This window comes from Trachypithecus francoisi, unplaced genomic scaffold (genome assembly GCF_009764315.1).
Source record: "Trachypithecus francoisi isolate TF-2019V2 unplaced genomic scaffold, Tfra_2.0 Lachesis_group21, whole genome shotgun sequence".
NCBI lineage: Eukaryota > Metazoa > Chordata > Mammalia > Primates > Cercopithecidae > Trachypithecus > Trachypithecus francoisi.
The window spans coordinates 55,735,057-55,759,592 of record NW_022681467.1 but is presented as its reverse complement, the minus strand read 5'-3'; the positions used below and the strand labels follow the sequence as shown (position 1 = coordinate 55,759,592).

The 24,536-nt window shown below is 33.2% G+C and overlaps 1 protein-coding gene across 3 annotated transcripts in view; it reads left to right on the top strand.

Annotated features, from left to right (window-relative positions):
• Positions 1–24,536, top strand: part of SYCP2 (synaptonemal complex protein 2) — a 69,952-nt gene that overhangs the window by 3,808 nt on the left and 41,608 nt on the right. For 2 of the 3 annotated variants that reach the window (XM_033186943.1, XM_033186942.1), the window contains exons 2-14: positions 7,901–7,962; positions 8,891–9,034; positions 9,855–9,983; positions 10,749–10,853; positions 11,164–11,188; positions 13,779–13,864; positions 14,810–14,895; positions 15,468–15,502; positions 16,387–16,529; positions 16,612–16,664; positions 18,186–18,231; positions 18,757–18,852; positions 23,455–23,515. In XM_033186943.1, coding sequence (XP_033042834.1) covers positions 7,939–7,962; positions 8,891–9,034; positions 9,855–9,983; positions 10,749–10,853; positions 11,164–11,188; positions 13,779–13,864; positions 14,810–14,895; positions 15,468–15,502; positions 16,387–16,529; positions 16,612–16,664; positions 18,186–18,231; positions 18,757–18,852; positions 23,455–23,515 — 1,033 coding nt within the window. In that variant the 5' untranslated portion in view covers positions 7,901–7,938. Of the gene's footprint in view, positions 1–7,900; positions 7,963–8,890; positions 9,035–9,854; positions 9,984–10,748; positions 10,854–11,163; positions 11,189–13,778; positions 13,865–14,592; positions 14,896–15,467; positions 15,503–16,386; positions 16,530–16,611; positions 16,665–18,185; positions 18,232–18,756; positions 18,853–23,454; positions 23,516–24,536 lie in introns of those variants that run through there. The other variant, XM_033186944.1, reaches the window with a different exon arrangement.

The window sequence follows — 24,536 nt, the reverse complement described above, 5'->3', positions numbered from 1 at the left end:
TACGGCTGAGTCCTGGATTTTGAGCTCATAGAGATGCCTGTGTGCTCCATAATAAGAGAGAGAGTGAGAAAGAGATTGCACTATGTAGAGCGCATAGCAAGGGCCCCTTTTGCTTTGTCCTAATGGTAGGGGTGATTGAAAGGGTATATATGAGTGTATGTTGAACCTTAGGAAACAATTAAGTTAATTTAATCCATTGTATTCTCAGTCCAGACACCATGCTTTACTACACTCCTCTAAATAAAAAATTAAACAATTAAAATTCTTTTTTTGTGTGTGTGTGTCTTTTGGTCCACTTGATTCCCTATCCCTAGGGTTGTTTTCTTTACTTGTGCAAATCATCCAATGTTCATATGCCCAGTATTTGTATCCTTCTTTAATAAAGTACCCTCTGGTCTTACACAGACACACACATATCAATAACAGTCGTATAAGCCTTTATTAAGTATATTTTAGGTTTTACATAAATTATTATCTCATTCTGCATTTTTTTTGTGTGTGTTATATTGTGTTTGAGATGCACCGTATTCTGAGATACAGATCTTCATTATATTCAGCTACTGAATTCAGTTGCATCACTCACCACATTTCATGTTTATTTACCTCCTCCCCCATCACACTGACACAGGCAGTTTCAGTTTCTTGATATTGGAAGAAATGCTTCAGTAAATATTTTTATATTCCCTTTGTACTTTTGAGTTTCTCTAAAGTGTAAAATTGAAGTAGAACTACTGTGTCATATGGTATTCCAGTTTACATTTTTACCCAATGCTATCAAACTCTTTTTCAAAGTGCAGTTATTTACTTCCCACCAGGAAATCAAATATATACATGATTTCCAATTTCCTTTATTCCCACTGTGACTTGGTAGTATCAGTCTCTTTAGTTTTTGCCAATCTGGTGGATGGTGGAGAGGGGACTGGTTGTTTTACTTAGCATTGGAGGTAGCATTTTCATTTCTTTATTAGCCAGTTGAGTTTTATTTTCTGAATGACCTCTTCTTATTTTCCATTTTTGCTGTTGGGTTATTGCTTTTTTCTCCTTGATTTGTTAAGTTCTTCATAATAATTCTTTTTATATTAATCCTTAGTCTCTTATTCCATTGCAAATGTCTTCCTAGTATGCTGCCTTTCTTTTATAGTGATGCATAAAAAGTTAAAATCTATTACTTTTTATGTTTTGTGCATTTTGTTTTAAATTCTTTCGTGTTGGAACATCTTAGTGATAGCCTCATCTATTTTCTGCTAATAGTTTTTAAACATTTACTTTGTACATTTAGGTAGTTAATTTATCTAGACCTTTTTTTTTTTTATGGCAAAGTAGATTTCTAATGTTATTTTTTCCACATGCCAATTCACTTTTTCAAGACCATTTATTGACCAGTTTACCTTTCCCTGATTTGCAAAACCATCTGACTCAAATATGAACTTCCAACATATGCTTGACTATGCATTTTAATTCTGTTTTGTTTTATTGATCATTTGTTTTCCATTATTAATACTTCACTGTTTATAGTTATTTCTTGTGATTTTGTAATATGTTTTAATATCAAATAAGGTGATCTTTCTTTGCTATTTTAAAAGTTATTTTAGTATTAGAGCAGCATTATTCCTCCATACACATTTTAAAAGAATTGGCCAAATCTGTCAAATTATTATTTTGTGTTTTTTACTGGAATTGCTTTGAAGTTTAAAAATTCAGATATTTATTTTAGTGAAGCATTGATGGTTTTATAATGTTAAGTCCTTCCATTAATGAATAGGAACAACTCCATGTATTCGTATCTCTTGTTAAGGTCTTTGGTATATTATCTTCATAAAGATCATGTTTCCTTTTTTGTTAGATTTATTCATTTTAGTTTTCTATATTAAAAAATTCAATTGTCTGATATTGCTAATATAAAAAGGAATACTATAGATATTTATGCTGAGCCTTGCTGGAATCTCTCAAAGGTCCTCTGACAAACAGCATTCCTCTTTCTTCCTGGGTTCTGACCAAGTAGGAAAAAAAAGTAACCTTCATTAGTCCTATATTGGCTAGGTTCATGGGTGTGAGTTTAGGTTGTTGGTCTAGTGAATTTGCTAATACTGAGCTCCAGAATTAAGCAAACTTATTGCCCGAGGCACTGCGAGATGATCGAGTTAGACCTTTCCAGCCCTGCATTTTTTACCTTCCACCCTGGAAGAGAAAGCTTACTGTATTGACTCCATAGAAAAAGGATGAGCAAAATGTTGACTTTCTCACAGGGGCAGAGCTTCCAGAAGGAACAAACCTGAAAACAACATGAAACTCCTCTTTCAGTTTTCATGTGAAAAAAAGGGTGGAGTTGAGCTGAACCTGGCTCATTTTCTTTCCCAAAGTTACCAAATACTTCCAGCTCCTCTGTGGTGATCATCACGTAAGTTAAAGGAATAGAGAGAGGCCAATAGTATACTCAGCCTTTCTTACAGAAGCTGGGAGTAGGGAAAAGGTATTCTTCCTCTCTAACATTTCCTAGCTTTTTGTTCACTTAATTATTAACCTGTTTTTTGGAGGAGATTTATCTGGATGGTTCTTTTCCTTTCTTCACGAGGCCATTACCTTCTTTTGGGTATTCTCTTTGGATTGTGGAAGAACTTTAGATGTTGACCGTGGAAGATTCTACTTTGGGGTTAGAACAGAAGATTAAAATTAAATTTTAATTTTAATTAATCATAAATGAAAGGCAGAAATGTCATTGTTTATTATACTTCCCATTCCAAATTATCTCTAGATATGTGGTAGAGCCTTTGATGCACTGTACTGAATAAAGGTATTTGGCAATACATAAAGATGTTTCAGCAGTAAAATGCCAACAAATTTGAATATAAAGATCTTCTGTTTTGAACATCTCAGGGAACATTAAGGTTGAAAGATTAAAACCCTTTACAAGTTCAAGACGGAGGACTGAAAGATTTACATGTCCAGAATCATTTTTTTTGTGTGTGCTTCTGAATTTAAAAGTCTAAAGGCCAAAATTTTTAAGTTAAAGTCCCAAATACGCATTCTCAACAAATCTTATTATGTTCAGATGCTGTCAGATTCTTTGGTGGAGTTGGAGTTCTTTCATCAGCTGTAGCTTGAGCTGTCTTCCATGGAAAGGAAGTACCAGTTATGTGTTCTCAGAAACTATATTAGTTCAATGCCAAAGTTCTGGTATACATTATCTTTTAAGGCATTCAAAAATTAGTAGTACATTATGCTTAGCACATTACTGGACCTGTTTCAACACAGGAAAATTGCCAATGCTTGGTCCCTGTTGCAGTAATTTCAGAAAATAAAAAATTTCTATTACCTAGTACTTAGCACTGCCAAAGATTGATTGAGCTGTCTCAGTGGTATGGGGGCAGGGGAAGAGAGTAGCCTGAGATGATGGTCTTCTTTTCTTAAAACTTTCCAGTAGACCAATCTCTGTTGGTTATCCAGAATCTGACTTGCTTCACTTTAATTGAAATGGAGAAAATATTTCAGCAAGAGGCTAATTTTGGCACTACATTTGAGGAATGTTTCTATGATTATGTCACCCTGTGATGGCATTTGCTGCCTTATGTGCAGAGGTAACCTGGTCTGCCCTGGTTACTAGCTCGTATTTGACGTGTTTTCCTTCCCCATCCAGTACATTCAAAACCTCAACTTTGATTTCTTCTTTGAATCCCATGTTTTTGGCATTCCAGTAGTGAATTAAGTTTGGGCTTTATGTAGTGACTGTTATGGGTTGAATTGTGTTCCCCTAAAAAGATACGTGAGATTCTAATTCCCAGTATCTCAGAATGGAACCTTTTCTGGAAATAGGGTCTTTTGCATTTAACAGAGTTAAGTTATTAACTTGTTAAGTTATTTAAGTTATTAGGGTGGGCCCTAATCTGATATATATTTATAAAAAAGGGAAATTTGGATACCGCTATGCATAGAAGACAAGGTGAAAATTAAAAGGAAGAATACCATGTGATAAAGGAGGCAGAGACTGGATTTATGCTGCCACAAGTCAAGGAATGTCGGCAGCTACCAGAAGCTTAAGGAGACAGGAAAGATGCTTCCTCTAGCACTTTTCAGAGGCAGTATGATCCAGCTGACCCCTTTATTTCATACATCTTGTCTCCACACTGAGATAATTTCTGCTGTTCTAAGCCAACCAGTTTGTGGCACTTCGTTAAGGCAACCCTGGAAATTAATACAGTGACATGGAGTCCACACATAGCTGTGAGCAAACCTTTTTCTTATTGTTACAGAAGCAGGTGGCAAAATTCCATCCCTTTTGGAATTTCTCAGATTTATGAAACCTGTCTTAAAGGAGAAGGTTCCTCTTCAATCCATATTTGTTTTGGCTGCAGACTCTATCCCAACAGATTCCTGAATGGAAGCTGCTTTTGTTGCTTCTGAAGTTTATTTCCTTAATACTAGGAGGTGGGATTAGGAAGAATTCTGAGCCTATAGACAAACATAAATTCAGAGCTATTATTTCCACAGTTCTCTGTGAGGTTTTGACAAACTAGTGAAGTTTTAAAGCAGGCATATTGTGTGCTTCACATAATCTAAATGAACACTCATGAACTTCTGGTTTTCTTAAAAAATGAACTCTAACAGATTGATAATCAATTATAGTACCTACATGCATTTGGGAGAAGTAGTAGTCCCAGTAATCCTCTGTTTGATGGAGAAATCTTACCTGTATTTAAAACATTTAGGAATCAAAGATGTTAATTATAACCTTGTTACCAGGGCAATACATTAACAAGTGAGGCAACTAGTCAGAGTTATAGACTCTTTTGAAGGTGGAAGGTCAGAGGCTATGACATTAAATAGGCTGTGGTGCCAAAATAGGATCCTTTTGTTCAGTTCATATTTCCAAGAGTATGTTTACATTAACTGATAACCAAATAACTTAGTAACCGTTGTGAATATTCACACAAGTGAATAATGTATGAGAGATAAATATTTTCATCTCTGTGGCCTGCCTTGTTCTCTAAATGATGTTTTCCAACAGAGTTCTTTCTTTTGTTAAATCCCATGCTCATGGATTGAGAAAATCAATAGGTTATTTTATTTTAAGTTCTGGGCTACATGTGCAAGATGTGCAGCTGTGTTACACAGGAAAATGTTTGTCATGGTGGTTTGCTGCACCTGTCAACCTGTAAATGTTGATGCATGCCTTAACTGTTTTTCCTGATGCTCTCCCTCCTGCCGCCCCACCAGGCCCCAGTATGTGTTGTTCCCCTCCCTGTATCCATGTATTCTCATTGAACAATAGTTTCTAATTTTAAGGTTGTCCAACTTAGCAGTTGTCTTTTATAGTTAGTTTTTTTATAATCTTGCTTATTGCTTATTTCTTATTACATGGTCATGAAGATGTTCTAATATGTTCTAGAAACTTAATTGTTTTCAATTTTCGTTCCACCTGGAAATGGTGTTTGCGTATGGTATGAGATGGTTGGTATGAAGTAGTGAGGTTTTGTTGTATTTCTTATGAACATCCGGTTGAACAGTATAGATTAATTGTAAAGATTATCTTACCCTTTCCTTACTGCTTTGTGTTCTACCTTTATTGTAAATCAGGTCATGTGTATAGGTCTGTTTCTGGATTCTCTTTTCAGTTCCATCTGTGTTGGACTTTTATGTTAAATCCAACAGTAATAGAGTTTTATTAGCTTTCTTTTGGTTAATGTTTATGTGGTAGATATCTTTTCTTTTTATTTCCAACTTTTTTATAGCCCTTTATTTAAGGTATATCTCTTAAAAGTATAATTTTGGGCAGCATATAGTTTTAAAAATGATTAACCTACCCGACAGTTCAACTTTTTTCTTTTTAATTTTTGTGGGTACATAGTAGGTGTCAATACAGTATGTGAGATGTTTTGATACAGGCATGCAATGTTAAATGAGCACATTATGGAGAATGGGGTATCCATCCCTCAAGCATTGATCCTTTGAGGACAATCTGACTTTTAATTGGAGTTGTAGGGGAGGCAAAACTTACCTCTTCCCTTTTAGAGTTGAATTGACAGATCAACTGGAGAAAAGCACACAAATTTCTTTAATACAAGTTTTACATGACACAGGATCCCTCATAAGAAAATGAAGACCCAAAGAAGTAGTTAGGGTCAGTCAGTTATATACTGAATTGGACAAAGAATAGTTAAGTTGTGAAATAAGATAAGGCAAAGAAGCTTTAGGCTAGGGTAGTTAATTGGGTGGAGAAATGACTAGGAAGATGTGTTGGTTTAACAAAGTTTGGTTGTACAGATTTTCTTGATTTTTAACTTTCCCTCCTTGATTATAAGATTACTTCCCTTTTGGTATAGGGAGGACATCTTTCACATGGGAATTTCATTTCCTGCTTTTAGGAAACAAGTAAGGTCAGAATGACTATTTAAAATAGTCAGTATGTCAGATCAGCATATTGGGAGGGTGACATATTCTTACCTCTTTAGAGTATTTAATATATTTTACTTTCACCTTACTTTGTGTTTTCTGTTTTTCCTTCTTGTTCTGGGTCTCTCTCTTTCTGTCTCTCTCTCTGGATTGATTAAAATGAAAACATTACAGCCTCCCTCCCCCACTTAGCTTAGTAGTTATGTATTCTTTCACTGCTCATTTAGTGGTTACCTTGGAAATGATGACGTGCATTCTTTTTGTTTATTTTAGAGACAGAGTCTCCCTCTCTTGCCCAGGCTAGAGTACTGTGTTGTGGCCATAGCTCACTGTAACCTCCAACTTCTAGGCTCAAGCAATTTCTCACCCCAGCCTCCAGAGTAGCTGGGATTACAGGCGCACACCACCATACCCAGCTAATTAAAAAAAAAATTTTTTTGTAGACATGGAGTCTTGTAACATACAATATTTTTTTTTAAAAAATTTCCATAATTATTAAAATGAGATGGTAAAAACATCATCGGACTTTATTATTTATAAATGAATAATACTATCAGGCACATGGTTCCTCTCAGAATGACCTTTAGTACTTTGCTCCAAAAAAGGCAGGCAAATAATTACGCATATTCTACAAAACAAAATAGGGATACAGAGCTTTGAGGATGACTACAGCAATGATTTGCATTTTCTTGACCAAAATAATGTTAATTCCTTAGGTGTTCATGGCAGGGAGAATAAATGACCTCTATCTTCGATCCTTGTCAGAAATACACCAGATAGGATTGTTTGAAGTGATTTAATCTATTTTTGGTCCTGTTTTCATAAGCATGGAATCTCTCTTTAGAACCTGGTAGATACTTTCTGTTAGCCATATTGCAATATATTAATTTGTGGCAGTTATTTATATTTGCACCCCATGGTCTTTAAGGATCCAGATAACTTTGGGAAAGTGAGGTCCTCACCTTAATTTCAGCATTCAACCAGAAATTGGGGGTTCTTTCTTTCCTGAACACTCTCGTGGATATATGAAATCTGTTTGGGTTATCTTTTCCTCACTCTTTTCCTTCATATTTTGATCCTGTTCATTGTTAGCATATCTGTATATCCCTTCTTGAATATTAATAGTCCAAATTTCATGTACACATTAATTCAAGAGTTTTTTTTTTTTTCCTTGTTCTCAAAGGTGGAACAAGTATAGCAGGGAATCACTGGAATGGGAGATCCAGGTTATTCTTTTACTAGCTTTCTGACCTTTTGGCAAGATATTTGACATTAATTTAAGTAATCTATAAAAAGGAAGAGCTTGAGTAAATGATATTCAGGCTTTTCTCTGGAAAATTCTTTGATCATATTCAAATATGTAATTTTATAAACAGGTAAATGTTTAGTGAGGAAGTTAAACAATATTGCCTTTGGTATAAATAACATGCTTATTTATGTGTGTAAGATATTTAAACTGTTAAACACATGAAACAGATTGTGAGATACAGAAAATATATATTTTCTTTTATAGGTGTTTATTTTGTCTTGCTTTTTTTTAATGAAGTCAAAATGCCAATAAGACCAGATCTCCAGGTATGTAGTCCTAGACCAAAAGTATTTGAATTCTGAAAATCACTTTTTGTTTACTTATAGGTATTCAGTGCTATGTTTTTAGCAATGACAAAGCTTACATGTTTTTATGAAATAGTCAAGAATAGTTTAAAGTGTCCTTTCATATATTCAATAGATGTTTGCAAAAGCTATGTTAAGAATATTTATAAAGTATTAAAGATGCTGATTCCTTATACCTAACTTTTACATTGAAAAGAATTATGCATTGATTCATGCATAATTTATGCTTGGATATTTTTGTATTAAGTTTTAGAGATTAAGATACTGTATATTTAGGTAAAGTGTAAGTGTTAATCATCTATTCAACATGTATGTAGTTCACAGCCAAACCTGTTTAGTGATCAGGTTGTAGTGTGAACATTTGTTATTAATGAAGTTGTACTTTAATAGCAAGGATGGCAGATTTTATTAAGGTTATAAATATTATATAATGGTAATGCTTAAGTTATGTTAGTCGGTATAATTTCTAAAAGGTGCTTTTGCCTGTCTTTATGCATTTTTTTCTTTACTGTTTAAACCCTGTTAAGAGATTCGTAGTCAGGTATACTAGGCTTTTATTCATTGTATTAAGTATTAGTTACTTTAAAGTTTTTTTGATTTTTTTCATCAAGTTTCTGTTGAGTTTGACATAAAGATGAATTTGGTAATAAAAGATATGAATTGGAAATATTAGTAAAATATTTTTTAATCAGTCTTATTGTCAAAGAAATGTAATTTCTAATTCAGTTGTTCCAAATTTAATAGTGGCCATATTTTTAAAAAATAAGTGAATTAATAATTTGAGTTCATTTGAGAGTTTTCATGTGGAAACAGTTCTCAAATTACTAGATTGTATAGGTAATTAATTTTGGTTTTGATACAATATGTGCCATTAAATATATTTCTCTAGCAGTTGGAAAAATGCATCGATGATGCTTTAAGAAAAAATGATTTCAAACCTTTGAAAACACTTTTGCAAATTGATATTTGTGAAGATGTGAAGATTAAATGCAGCAAACAGTTTTTCCACAAGGTGGACAACCTTATATGCAGGGTAAATATTCATTTTTGGTCAATGGTTGTTACAATTATTAGATAGAACTCTAGTTTTAGAAGGAAGTACTCCATTAGAAAAAAATGAATAGAAAGGCTTGGGCAAGCTCAGTTATGATTATATAAATAAATGCTTATTTCACCATTTGCTTATTTTTGTTTGTTTGTTTGAGGAATTTCAACTCATTGGAATGTCATTTCCCAAATAAAAAATACAAAAATATGTGTTCACATGCGCTTTACTATCAACTGTGGCTGAAATTGGGTAAAAAATACTTCAGCTCTTTGAAGTTTAAACAAGTTGATAGATTTTTTAAAAAACCTATCAGTGTATACTTGATGTTACATAGACAATGCCTACTTCTGTCAAAACTAAAACATAAAAAAATCACCCCAAACTTTAAATTTAATTGATCATATTTAAGGTATTTTCTTACATGATAAAAGGTGATTATTGATAATCCCCCTCAGTATCTGAGATTCCTTATGAATCCAAGAAATTGAATAAAAGTTTCTTGTTTCTGTTAAATACATGGAGCTTTTTAGAATGGAAAGTAGCTAGTTCATTGTATCATAGTATAAAGTTTCTTGGATTTATACAGATTTCCATTTTTGTCCTGAGTTTGTCATTCCCTGACTGTATGACTTTGGGCAGGACACATTCTTAAACCACATTTTCATCTGTTGCAATATAGAGATGATTAAAATGACCATCTTTCAGGATTTGTGAAGATTAAAATATGTGTGCAATGCTCCTTGTACAATGTCTGTTTCATACTGTTTTGTGTTTACAGAAATTTTAATTATAGCTTTTATTTCAGGAACTTAATAAAGAGGATTTTCACAATGTTTCAGCCATTTTGGTTTCTGTTGGAAGATGTGGCAAAAATATCAGTGTATTGGGGCAAGCTGGACTTCTAACGATGATAAAACAAGGACTAATACAAAAGATAAGTATAGAATATGTAACATATTCATGTGAATGAAATATTATAAAAGGTACGCTTTCTAATAAGAAATTATCCAAATTGTTGAAAATAAATTTAGGAACTTTATGTACAATTTTGGGAATAAAACATTTCTATAACTTGTGATATATGTTACAAATATAAAGATCACAAGGAAACTGTACAAAGACAGACTCCTTGATAATCATGTGAGTTTAAGCTCAAGGCCTTTACTTGCTTTATTAACTCTTTAACTCTTCTTATTCTCTAACTTCATTTTTTGTTTTTATATTGTTTATCTGTCTCCCATGCTAGAATGTAGGATATTTATTTTTGTCTGTTTTGTTCACTGCTACATTATTGGCACCTAGAATAGTATCTGAGATGTATGTACTCAAATATCTGAATTGATTAAGGTAAAATAATATGAAAACTTTTCATATAGTAACAATATCAAAAATGGTCTAAATTGTGATGATAATTTACTTCTATTATAATAAATGTACCCGAACTAGGAATTTGAAGGGGAAATAAGGATCTTCTTCATGGAATCAAGATTAACTTCATCTATTCCCATTTTAAGCAATGGGAAAAGATAGTTTAAAAAAAAAAAAAGGATCTTTAAAAACATGAATTTATTTTGATACAGTACTAAAATTTTAGTTTTAGTGTGTCTTTATTCCTAGGCTTACTATTTATACAAAGACAAGTACATTCTTAAAATTATTAAAATGAAACTCAAAGTAATAAGTTCATTCCTCTTTTTACATGGTTGCCTGGTTTGAAAAATCCAAGGAGATTATTCAGAGTCAAGGAAATTCAAAAGATGAAGCTGTTCTAAATATGATAGAAGACTTAGTTGATCTTCTGCTGGTAAAAATCACATTGATTACACTGATGTTTATAAAGCATGTGTTTATTTAAAAAACAATTTATGATCTCTGTGCCCTGAGCCTAAAAGTCACTAACAGATTGGTTGGTGCCTTGGTTGGATTGGTCTGTTCAGATTGTATAAAGCATTTATTCTGGTAAATATAATTAAATGGTTAGTTAATAAAAAATAAATATGCTATGAGTTAAAATGTAATCTGTCATTTCAGTACCATTTGTAATGGTTTATAATATTGTAATGGTTTGTAATATATAGTAACTTGTAAATTAAATATTATTCACTTTTTTTCAGGTCATACATGATGTCAGTGATGAAGGTATAATAAACACTTATTTTCTATTGGAACAATAAATTACCGTTAGAGCTTTAGTATAATTTTACAATTCCCACAGTATTGTCCTAGTATTAAGAACCCATTATCTGATTCAAGGATCAACAAACTTTTCCTGTAAAGGGCCAGATAGAAATATTTTAGACTTTGTAGTCCAAGAGAAAAACAATTAAGAATATTATGTAGGTACTTGTATAACAAGAAAGAAAAACAAATTTCTACAAATAATTTATTGATGCCATTGAAAATATAATAGTTGTACAATTTTTGTAATATAGGTCTACTAATAAGGAAACTTGCATTCTTTTTGTGAGAGAATAACATTTCACTTAATTAGGGTTCAGAGTTAGTGTTTTGTTTGCAAAATTGATTGTAAATGTTCATTTGTTAATCCCTATCTGTAATGAGGTTTTATGTATGTCACATTAGAAAATGGCTTTTCATGCAGACAATGCCAAATACTGATATCACTGCATGAGCATGCTTTTAATTGAGCGTGTTCATCACTTGAAAGGCATTAATAGAATTGTTAGGTTCTTAACATTTGCATTTTAGAATGTCATTGCATTGCAGATTAATCACTTCCAATTGAAGGTTATGTGGAAGCTTCCCAATTGCACAATTAAATGAATTTTGAAATGTGGAAATTTCCTTAGTACTTACAACAAAGCCCAGAAACACTGCTAGACCTGTAGTTGGAGTTTGGAAAAAATATATCCCCTGCAAATTTGTGTGGTAATGGAGATGTTGCTTCCTGTTTTAACTTTTGACAGTCTGTGAAGTGTATAAAGCAGCATAGCATTACTTGCCTTTCAGATCACCTTAGTTATCAGAATGACTTCATTGCAGTGTTAAGTTCATGATACAAGCATTATTTTGTCTTGTAATTTTGTGCCCAATTCATTTAGAAACATTGTCAACTCTGCAGCCAGTGTTAATTACCAAAGCCATTCAGTATTCAACAATAAGGGTTGAGGATAGTTCTTGTTCAGAAAAATTTCAGTCTTGGTGCTGGATATCAAAAAGTCACAATAAAACCCCACTGCCATTGGACGGCTGTGTGGTAGGGAAAGTTGAATACTCAACTTCTGCTTCTGACAAAAATTCAAATAACTGACCATGGCTAAATTGACAAGAGTGAGTGATGTTCACCTTTGACAGTACTGTTTTAGTAAAACATGATAGATTCAAATAGTTTTCACAGAGCACTTGCTGGTGAGTAATACAGTCATGCAAAAACAGGCAGTGAGTTACGTTTAGTTTGTGGGCCATAGTTTGCCAACCTTTGATCTAATGGAACAATTTTTCAATAGTAAATTGAGAATACAGTATATGTTACTACTTATTCTTTGACTTGTGGCCTGCTTGTGCCAAGCAATCAGATCCAAGTTATTTTAGCTCTGTGTTGATTGAAGAAGACTTACCTAGGATTGGTCAGTGAGGGTGGTGAATTATTTATAGATAAAGTACTTGCTGCCTTCAGAGCCAAAAAGTTTTAAACAGATTGCCATTGATTTAAATAATAATTAATCCTACCTCTTCATTGATTGATTTTGCTACATAACAATGTTCTTTAAATTTTTAAGTTTTTAGGGAAAAAACAGTCCTAAACACCAGCAATTAATTATAAAGTGATCCACCTGATTTTTAAAGTAAATAATTGTATCTTTTCATCTGAGTACTTTTTTTCTTTTTATGTAGTCACTTTGGAAAATTGTACATTTGTCGTTACAGTATTTCCATTGTTTAAAGTTATTTTTAGAATTTGCATTATGAAACAGCATGTACACATTCCTCTGAATATACTTAGTATTGATAAAGCCTCATCTTTCAAAAATGCATTAACCTAAAAGTGGCTCACATCATTTAGAACTTCTGGGGTTAAGATGTGTTGGTCTTAACGGGTATAAAAATTTTTGATGTTTAACTAAAAATTAATGAGGTCAGTTTTGGTAAAAGCCTCAGATTTGAACTTTTCAATTTTGAACTATGTTTACTTAATCTAAAAAGAAAATACCTCCTATGTGCCTGCAGTTAGAAACTAGATCTAGAGTTGTCCCTTGACAGTATTAAAATCAGTCACATTTGTTGAATGGTGTTTTTTGCAAGGCCAAATAGAATTAGGACTTAATTTCATTCTTTCTCATCCCAAGCCCTATTGGGCCTTCTTCTGGACTGCAGTAGTATATCCTTTCCACTAACTTTTTAAAATTTATTTTTATTTTTTGAGACAAGGTCTTACTCTGTCACCCAGGCTGGAATACAGTGGCACAATCATGGCTCACTGCAGCCTTGACCTCCTGTGCTCAGGTGATTCTCCCACCTCAGCTTCCTGTGTAGCTGGGATTACAGGTACCTGGCTAATTTTTGTACAGACAAGGATTTTGCCATGTTGCCTAGGCTGGTCTCGAACTCCTGGGCTCAAGCAGTCTACCCACCTGGGCCTTCCAAAGTGCTAGGATTATAGGCCTGAGTTACCATGCCTGGCCCCTTTCTGCTAACTCTTATAAGAAAAGACTGACAGTTGAGAGGATTTGAAATGAACATTTATCAATAATTTAACACTTTCATTCAGGTAAAAAACAAGTAGTGGAAAGTTTCGTACCTCGCATTTGTTCCCTGGTTATTGACTCAAGAGTGAATATTTGTATTCAGCAAGAGGTAAAGTCATTTATTTGTTTGTGTTTTAAAAACTAAAAATGAGAAAGTGAAGAAAATCAATAGCAATTAAATTGAAAATGTATTTCATCTAGGACTAAATTACTTACCTTGGAGTATATTTCTATCATCTTAACAATCTATTGCCTGACATATTTCCTAAATAGTTATTGAAAATTTATAACCATATGGGTTTATGTATGTATATAGCTCAAATGGAAATAAATTATACTATCCAGATTTTTCGGGTGCTTAAGTAGTTAAATGCTAAAAATAATCTGTATTAGTATATTTATGTGTGTACATGTACTATAATCATAAGAACAAAATTAATAAAGTAACATTTTTGGCTTCCTCAGATCTTATAATGGAGTTAAAATAAATATAACTTTTATTGCAAAAAGTACAAGTGCTTTAAGTACAGGAGTCATGTTATATTCTATTTTTGATATTCTAGTTTATGTTGTTTTTATATTCATTATTTTATACTTTATTATTTTTATTTTTTTGAGAGAGTCTTGCTCTATCTGCCCAGGCTGGAGTGCAGTGGCGCAATCTCAGCTCACTGCAACCTCTGCCTCCCAGGTTCAAGTGCTTCTCCTGCCTCCCTCCTAACTGGGATTACAGGTGCACGTTACCATGCCCAGCTAATTTTTGTATTTTTGGTAGAGACAGGGTTTCACTATGTTGGCCAGGCTGATCTCAAACTCCTGACATCAAGTGATCCACCCACCTCGGCCATCCAAAGCGCTGGTATTATAGGCGTGAGCCACCATGCCTGGCCTGTTTTATACTTTATATATTCTTTCCTCCATTCTACTCCATTCCCGTAATAAAACTCAGTGATTAAGAAAAAATTAGGCTTCTAAGTTTATGTGCTTAGAGTATTTCTCTAAATAGTGTTTCACTGAATATAAAGTTAATGCATTATCTTTTTTTCTTTTCTAGATAATTAAAAAAATGAATGCTATGCTTGACAAAATGCCTCAAGATGCCCGGAAAATACTCTCTAACCAAGAAATGTTAATTCTCATGTAATAATCTGTACTATATTGTTTTTATTCTTTTTTTTTTTTTTTTTTCTGAGATGGAGTCTTGCTCTGTCGCCTAGGCTGGAGTGCAGTGGCGCGATCTTGGCTCACTGCAAGCTCCGCCTTCCAGGTTCATGCCATTCTCTTGCCTCAGCCTCCCGAGTAGCTGGGACTACAGGTGGCCGCCACCACGCCCAGCTAATTTTTTGTATTTTTAGTAGAGACAGGGTTTCACCGTGGTCTCAATCTCTTGACCTCTTGATCCGCCCACCTCGGCCTCCTAAAATGCTGGGATTACAGGCGTGAGCCACTGCGCCCAGCTGTTTTTATTCTTAAAATCAATAATTTCAGAATGTTTTATAAGACAGTAAGACAACCATGAGTTTGCATTAATAATGAAACTGATAAACTGTTGCAGCTTTTTAATATAATTTAGTATATGTATATAATTTCTGCAAAAGTCGATGATATTAGCCAACTGTAAATTTTAGTGAAGTTTCTTTTCCTCCTAAACATGTGGAATTCCTATTTAATTGATACTGGTCCATTTTATAATCTGTTATTTTAATTCACAGGAGTAGTATGGGAGAAAGGATTTTAGATGCTGGAGGTAAGTATGTCTTTTCAAAATCTAAAATTATTCCATATTTATGAATAGCAGATAGTATTTTTTAATTAAAATATTAGCATAGCAATGTGAGACTGAGGGAATTATAAATGTTAGGTACAATTAAGCAATTTTTAATAAATATAAATAAAATTTATCTTTGGGCCAAAAATAATTTGACAGTAGGCATTAGATACATGCAATTTGTACCTAATGGTAGACTTATGAATAATATAATAGCTTAAGATAATAGCTTAAATTAATAGCTTAATTTAATAGCTTAATGTAATAGCTTGATTAAAACTTAAATTAATAGCTTAACATAATAGCGTAATATAATATCTTAATTTTTCAATAGACCTGAACTACTTGTGCTAAGAAATTCCTCAGACAGTATTTTATGAAATTAGGATGTCTAATATTCTTGGTATTGATGTATTTGTTTTTAAACAATGTGTTTATTAAAATAACTTAAAATTTATTTTCTAAGCTTTTTGTGAATGAATTTTAATATGGTGATTTACATGTAGAATAAATCATGGTTTAAAGTACTGTGGGATAACTGTAAACATGTTACACGAGAGAAAAACAGATTTTGTAACTTACAGATAACTGTATGGGTTACTTCGCATTTTATGGCAGTGTCTTTGAATATTTAGAAGTCTCAAATTTTTAAAACATTTTACGTATTTCTTCTGTTAGCACACTTGTTATTTGGGCTGTGTTAATTCTTCAAATCATGAGATTTCTAATCCATATGAAGAAAATATTAATTAATAAATTACACTAATTATTATTTCCCTTACTTTAATATCTTATAAAACATCTGGTCTTTTATGAACTTAATTTTCATAATTGTAAATCAAACATTAACTTTTTTTTAATAGATTATGACTTACAGGTAGGCATTGTAGAAGCTTTATGTAGAATGACCACAGAAAAACAAAGGCAAGAACTGGCACATCAGTGGTTTTCAATGGATTTTGTTGCTAAGGCATTTAAAAGAATTAAGAACTCTGAATTTGAAACAGTAAGTTGTATAACAATAACAGAAATTTGTGAATTTTTAAAAATTATTATAATTTTTTAAAAGTATTTCTCTTTAAAATTAGGATTGCAGGATATTTCTCAACCTTGTAAATGGCATGCTTGGAGACAAAAGAAGGTAAACTTAATGCAAGATACAACCATTTACTGATAAAGAACTAGAGCTCAAGAGTGAGCACCCAATGTTGCATCTTTATACATTTAACTTTATTTGCTCTTGTATGTTGGAGTGTAAAATGTTCTTAGATAATTTAAAACAATGATATGATTTTAGCAAATTACTACACCAGTAATCTGAAATAATTCTGCACTGGCCTTGTTTTATTTTGTACTTTTTAGAGGGAAAAGTTCATTTCTGTTTACTTCATATTAATTAATAACTTTGGATATATTTCTGAGTTGCATATCCATTATTATTTAATGTTTGAGGGATAATAAAAATCTAGATATATTTATTACTTGAATCGTCTCCTTCATCCACATACTAGAATGTAAATATATAGGAAACAAATCATCTTCCTTTATAATTAACATACAGTAAGTAGGATCTTTCTGAGGGGCATGAAAGGATATGTAATGTAAATTTTAATCATTTTTTTATAACGACCGAAAAGCAGAATTTGCAATGCCTGGCACCTTATAGATGTTCAACACAATTATTGGATGAATGAGTTCACATTTACTGTACTTACTAAAGAAATTAAAGGTATTGTCAGGGTTGTGCAAGAAGTCATATTACCTGGATTTGAATCTATAAGTTCCTCTCTTCCTGTTCTAATATTGGGCAAATTATTTAACCTTACATGCCTCAGTTTCCTTAGCTGTTATATTAATAACTACCTCATATGTTTGTGGTATAGATTAAATGAGATAATATGCTAAATATTTAAAATAGTATCTAAGAAAGCATTCTGTGAATTTAACCATTTTTAACATAATTATTCTTTTCTGATTTAAGTTCTGTGAAAACATATATTAATAAGCTAAATTAGGAAACTGCTTATATTTGATAGTACACTGTATTAGTCTCTTTTCATACTGCTGATAAAGACATACCAGAGACTGAGAAATTTACAAAAGAAAAAGATGTAATTGAACTTAAAGTTCCACGTGACTGGGGAAGCCTCACAATCATGGTGGAAGGCAAGGAGGAGCAAGTCCCATCTTACATGGATAGCAGCAGGCAAAGAGAGAATGAGGAAGATGCAAAAGCAGAAACCCCTGATAAAACCATCAGATCTCATGAGACTTATTCACTACCACGAGAACAGTATGGGAGAAACTGCCCCCATGATTCAGTTATCTCCTACTTGGTCCCTCACGTGGGAATTATGATAGTACCATTCAAGATGAGATTTGGGTGGGGACACAGAGCCAACTCATATCACACACACAAACATTTGGTGCAATCATTTTAGTCAAAATGGTAGATTGAATAGTATCCTCAAAGTAATATGGTTTTCTCTACATAAATGTCCACTAAACATGTATTTTGGAAAGTATTAGAGAAATATTATTTTATTTCAATTATTATGACCACTGCCTGATTTCCTTTTGATTCTAGGCATGATTTCTATTGCTGGACAAGATATGCTGTGAAAGCTTATTTATTTTTTTCTTAAACTACTTTTTATTTCAGGGTCTTTACATTTCCTTGTTTATCAGCATTTCTTGATAAATATGAGGTAAGATTTTAACTTAACACATTATTTTAGTTACTGTATGAATTTTGATAGTCAAGTGAATTATGAGTTAAAAATGAATAAGAACATTAAAAATAGTTGTAATTAGATCATGAATATAGCTGATCTAGTATTCTGTATCTGACAGTGATACCAGGAGAAATTTTATGGAACAGCGTATTCATTGCCAAGAATAACTGAAAAATAAAGGCTGTAGTCCAAATTTTCTCCTGTTTCCTTAAGACCATTATTGATTTATCATTATGAATTTATTCAAACTAGTACTTTCAACCTTCATTAGCACTTGGAATATTCATGATTTCTTGGAGCTAGTTGATTTTTTATAAAATATTAAAGTAACATTTTATTTGATTGTTTTTAAATTTATCTAAATATTATACTTGTCTATTCTTTCTCTTCTCTCCCCTTCTAGCTTTGTTTTCTTGCTTTAGCCATGAATATAACATCGTAATTTTCTGTTATTTTTAAATCATTGTATATGCCAGTTTTGTATGTTTATTTTATTAGCTGCAAATACCATCAGATGAAAAACTTGAGGAATTTTGGATTGATTTTAATCTTGGGAGTCAGACTCTCTCATTCTACATTGCTGGAGATAATGATGTAAGTTTTATTTCCTTGGTATTATTCTTTATGTATATGTATATATAAGATTTTTACTCACTATAAGAATGTGGATTTATTTTTATGTTCTAGCCAGTCTACATAGATTTTAACATTAGCTCTAGTAATTTGATTAGCATAGCGACCTACCAAGCTAATTATAAATGAAAATTACTTCTAATGTTTTATTGTATGAGAAAAAATAATGCTAAATTTTAATACTAATTTTTTTAACATAAGCTTTTCAAAAATAAATGTTAATTCATGACATACAATTTTATATTCACATAAACAAAGTGAACTGACTTTAGAAAAGGGAATAGTTACTCAAATACAGAGGCACTCTATTGAAAATATTAACAGAGTGACAAGTGGTTCTAACTTAATCATTCATAAAATCTTCTCTTTGGAAATAGGACTTGATTGGGAGTTAATTTTAGTTTTTTTCTTCCTATGCTTTATCATAGCTGTGCTCAGATCTTCCCAATAGGTGTCATGTTTTCTGCTGACCTGAATATTTTTTACCTAAGGAAAATCCTTGAGCCATTATTTCATAATAGCTACCACCTCATATTTGATACATTTGCATACATTTAGCTTAAATTGTGTAGTCTATTTGCCAAAATCTGAGTAAGAGTTGATCAGCATTTACTAATCTGGTTGTGGCTGGTGATATTATAATAAGGCTTTAGTCTTTTTAGTCTGTTTCTTATAGAATCCTGCTATTTGTTCCAGGTAAACATTTTAGAGATGAACATTAACCAAATGCCTTTTAGGATTTCCACATGCCTTTATTGCTTTTCATTTTAAAGTACCTTCTTAGAATGCTTAAAATTGAGTTCCAATGACTAGCACTGCTTCTCAGGGGGCACTGACAGTTTCCATTAGTGTATTTCTCCTGCAGTTTTGTAGGAGTGTTTTAAGCTGATTGTTTTTCGAGGAGCTACTTAGGCAGGTGCAAAAGTAATTGCGGTTCTTGCCATTACTTTCAATGGCAGAAACTGCAATTACTTTTGCACCAACCTAGTAGAATTTCATTTTGGGAGAAAAGTATTGTTATTAGATGGCAGTAACTACTATAAAGGAAATAAATAGGGCAATGTTCCTTCATTCAGCTTGATCTAATTGGATTATTATTGAGATAAGAAAATAAGCAATTAAATACCATGAAACCCCACCTCTACTAAAAATACAAAAATCAGCTGGGTGCGGTGGCAGGCACCTGTAGTCCCAGCTACTCAGGAGGATGAGGCAGGAGAATGGCGTGAACCCAGGAGGCGGAGCTTGCAGTGAGCCCAGATTTGGCCACTGCATTCCAGCCTGGGCGACAATGTGAGAGTCAAAAAAAAAAAAAAGAAGAAAATAAGCAATTACACTGTAGCAGTATACATGATAGGGAAAGTATAAAATGCATATATAAGTATTTAATGCCTACTGTGTTCCAGACACTGATCAAGATGCTGGGGGACTCTTCTTTCCAAAACTGTAGTTAGAACCCTCTCTCTCCTGAATTTCCATAGTTGTAATATGTTATTCCTTTATTTTCTCTTGCTCTCCATAAAAGCCATTCTCCACAGTGGCTCCTTGAATCCTTCTTCTGTCTCTCTGACATGGCATACAAGGCTTTTTGTGGCCTGGTCTCTGGCTGTTTCTCTGACATTTCATGTATTTTCTATGATGACTGTGTTCCAGTCACATTTATTTTTCTATTTCTCTTAACACAGATTATGCTCATCTTAGGTCTTTCTACTTCTTAGTTCTTCTGCATAGACCACTGCCTCCAGGTCCTTGCATCTTAGTCCTTCCTGATTAGATTTAAGCACAAATGTTGCCTTCTCATAGAGTGTTCTCGGGTTATTCAATATAAAGTAGCCTCACAGCCACATTATTCCACATTGTCTTATTTCCTTTATAGTAGTTATTATTTAAAATCATTTTGTTTATTTGTTGTCTGTTGTCTCCTTTCCTGCATAGAGTGTAAGATTAATAAGATCAGGGACTTTTTTTTTGTTTATAGCTATTCAGTGGCTTATGTTTGTTGCAAGAATGAGTAAACAGAACATTGAAAGAATTGAAAGATATATAGAAAGCATAGGGGATTGGAAAAATACAGAAGTGTGGAGCCAAAGGAGAATTTTAAGTAAGAGGTAACATCAGTTCAATGAATATCTATTGAGAACTATGTGTCACGTATGTACTAGGCACTGGAGAACACATTTGTATAAAAGATGCCCCCTGGTAGGGGAAATGGATAAAAATAGACTGGGGAGAATGGATTACAAAGGAACAAGACTAGAGGCAGTTAGGAGGCTTTTGCAATAATCCAGGTGAGAGATAATTGTGGGATGGTTTTGAGATATAACAATGGGCATGGATGGAAATTGATAGAATACAGAAAGACTTGAGAGGAGATAGAACTGAGCAAACTTGATTTGTTTGTAATTTTTTTAAAAAGAAGAAGGATGGCCGGGCGTGGTGGCTCAAGCCTGTAATCCCAGCACTTTGGGAGGCTGAGACGGGCGGATCACGAGGTCAGGAGATCAAGACCATCCCGTCTCTACTACAAAATACAAAAATCTAGCCAGGCGAGGTAGCGGGCGCCTGTAGTCCTAGCTACTCGGGAGGCTGAGGCAGGAGAATGGCGTAAACCCGGGAGGCGGAGCTTGCGGTGAGCTGAGATCTGGCCACTGCACTCCAGCCTGGGAGACAGAGCAAGACTCCGTCTCACAAAAAAAAAAAAGAAGAAGAAGGATTACTAAAATTTGGGTAGCTAGATGGAAATTGAGTCATAAGTAAAGATATAGAAGCTATCTGTATATAAATGACAGAACCATGGTTTTTAATGAGTGCCTACATGAAAGAACTATGAAAAACAAATTTCTACAGGATAAGTAAGAGATTTTAGCTAGAAGGATACTTGAAGAATCGGCCAAAAGGGAACAAATTAAAAGGGTATAGTGTTATGGACAACAAAGGAAAGGAGGTTTTATGAGAGGAAATGATCGACACAGTGAGATATTCCTGAGAGGTGAGGTTAAATACAAACTTGTAACCCATGAAAGAGCAATTTCACTTACGTGATGAAGAGTTTAGGCATTCCTAGAAAGTTAAAATATTTGCTAAGGAAGTAAAGACATCAAGTTAAGGAAAGAGATAGCATGAGATGTGGACTCAAAGTAGGGGTTTTTGTTGGATATTTTAATAAGAGCTTTCATAAATTAATGGTGAAGGGCAGATAGGGAGAGGTTGAAGGAAAAAATTGAGATCAAGAGGAGGAAGGAGTATAATGGAGGGAGAGTAGGAGGTGAAAATGGAACAAAATTACTATAACATATTGATAACTGTTGAAGCTGGGTGAGGGCATATTTTGGGTTTATAATACTGTGATTTCTGATTTAAAATACTCTGTTTGAAAATTGCCATTATGTGTGTTTTTTTAAAAGTGAACTAAGTGCCTTGATATTTAAGGAAGAATCAGTTTTAAGTTGGTAGATGATAGCAATTATTGGGAATAGAGTATGCCAGCTGAGATATTCCTCAAAAGAGCAAGTTTTTTACACACAGAGAAGTATGAGGCTGCTCAAAGCTTTGGGGAAAAATTAGAATACCACCCCTTTCCTCCTGATCCTGAGGTTTTGAGGTAATGGATAAAGGTAGAGAAGAGAAGGGAATTAGTGAAAATAATAAGGATTTAGAGGAATTTCTCGGGAATGAGTTGTCCTTAAATAACAAAAGTATTTAATTTTTTTGGTTTTTTTGTTTGTGTTTGTTTTTGTTTTTGTTTTTGAGACCGAGTCTTGCTCTGTTGCCCAGGCTGGAGTGCAGTGGCACCATCTCGGCTCACTGCAAGTTCTGCCTCCTGGGTTCATGCCATTCTCCTGCCTCAGCCTCCCGAGTAGCTGCAACTACAGGCGCCCGCCACCACGCCCGGCTAATTTTTTTTTTGTGTATTTTTAGTAGAGACGGGGTTTCACTGTGTTAGCCAGGATAGTCTCGATCTCCTGACCTCGTGATCCACCTGCCTCGGCCCCCCAAAGTGCTGGGATTACAGGCGTGAGCCACCACGCCCAGCCAGGAATGGTATTTAATTTTTACTATAACTTTGTGAATTCAGTATCATTCAGTTATACAAATTTTCAATGAAAATACTTGGAGCAAACATTTTAGGTTATTATCATGCACATTCATGTTTAAATCAAAGGACAATCTGTTAATGAGTATTGTGGTTACAGGACCTGGAATAGGTAGTAGGAGTGGGAATTGAGGAATGAGTATGACTTCATAAAATATTTCAAAGAAAACATAAAAAGACTTGGTAACATTTTTTAAAAGGGTATCCTCTAATAAATATTAACAGTCATTCCTTTTTTGGTTAAGGATAGGAAATTGTCAAAAACATTTCGTTTTAAGAATGAACAAATACATTAAATGTAATGTATAATATGTAGTTAATTGGTGGAGCAAGAAAGGTGTTATATAAACTCGTTAGTGACTAGTAAAAAAAAATTGATCGTTCATGTAACTTAAAATTTGATGTTTAAAGAAACTGTAAATCAGAAATAAATTATTTATTTATGGCCAAAACCTGTTTTTAAATTTAAGGATCATCAATGGGAAGCAGTTACTGTGCCAGAGGAAAAAGTACAAATATACAGCATTGAAGGTATTAAACTTGTTTTTTTTTTTAAATAATTTTCTTAATTCTTACCATATGGAACAAATATTACATCCTTTCTAATATGGAAATATTAGAAAAAAACAGACTAATGAAAGCAAAATAAGTATTTTCAGATGTTCACATTCAGAAATTCATCAAATTCCTTGATCCCATGTTTCCCTACTAATCTCCCAACTCTACACCTGTACTTCCTTCCTTCCCTGTCTAGTCTAGAAACAGTGATCCAGTTTGTCATTCTTGTTTCTATGTTCAAGGCTCCTGACCTTCCATCCCATTTGCTTGATTAAATCTGAATATCTGGTTTCTCCAATCCTGTAACTGGAACTGCATAACACTAGTGGACAAAATCAGACTAGTAGTATTACAAATTTAGGTATTAAGACATATTTTAGTTATTTCAATAGACATATAATATCTCATTATGATTTTTATTTGCATTTTTCTAACGACCAGTGATATTGAGCACTTTTTCATGTGCTTTCTGGCCATATATTTTGTTCATGTTTTATTGGACTATCTAGTTCTTAGGTATCCTAGATTCTAATCCTTTGACAGATATATGTTCTATATTTTCTCCAAAACTGTATCTTGCTTATTCATTTTCTTATTGATATCTGGTGAGCAGTTTTAAATTTTGAAATCTACTTGATCTATTTTTATGGTTATTGCTTTCTGTGACCCAAGAAATTTTTGTCTAGTCTTAAATCACTAAGATGTTCCATTATTTTTCCACAAAAATTTTATAGTTTTAGCTTTCATGTTTAGGAGTATTATAATCTCAAATTAATATTTGATTAAGGTGTGATGTAGAGATTGGAGGTTCATTTTTTCATATGGATATGCAGTTATTCCAGGATTATTTGCTGTAAAGGCTTTTCTTTTCTATTGGATTTCTTGGGTTTCTTTGTTGAAAATCATGACTCAGTAATAGCATGTCTATTTCTTGGTCCTCCAATCTGTTCTATTTATCATAGGTCTACTTACTATTCTTTATGTCAGTACCACA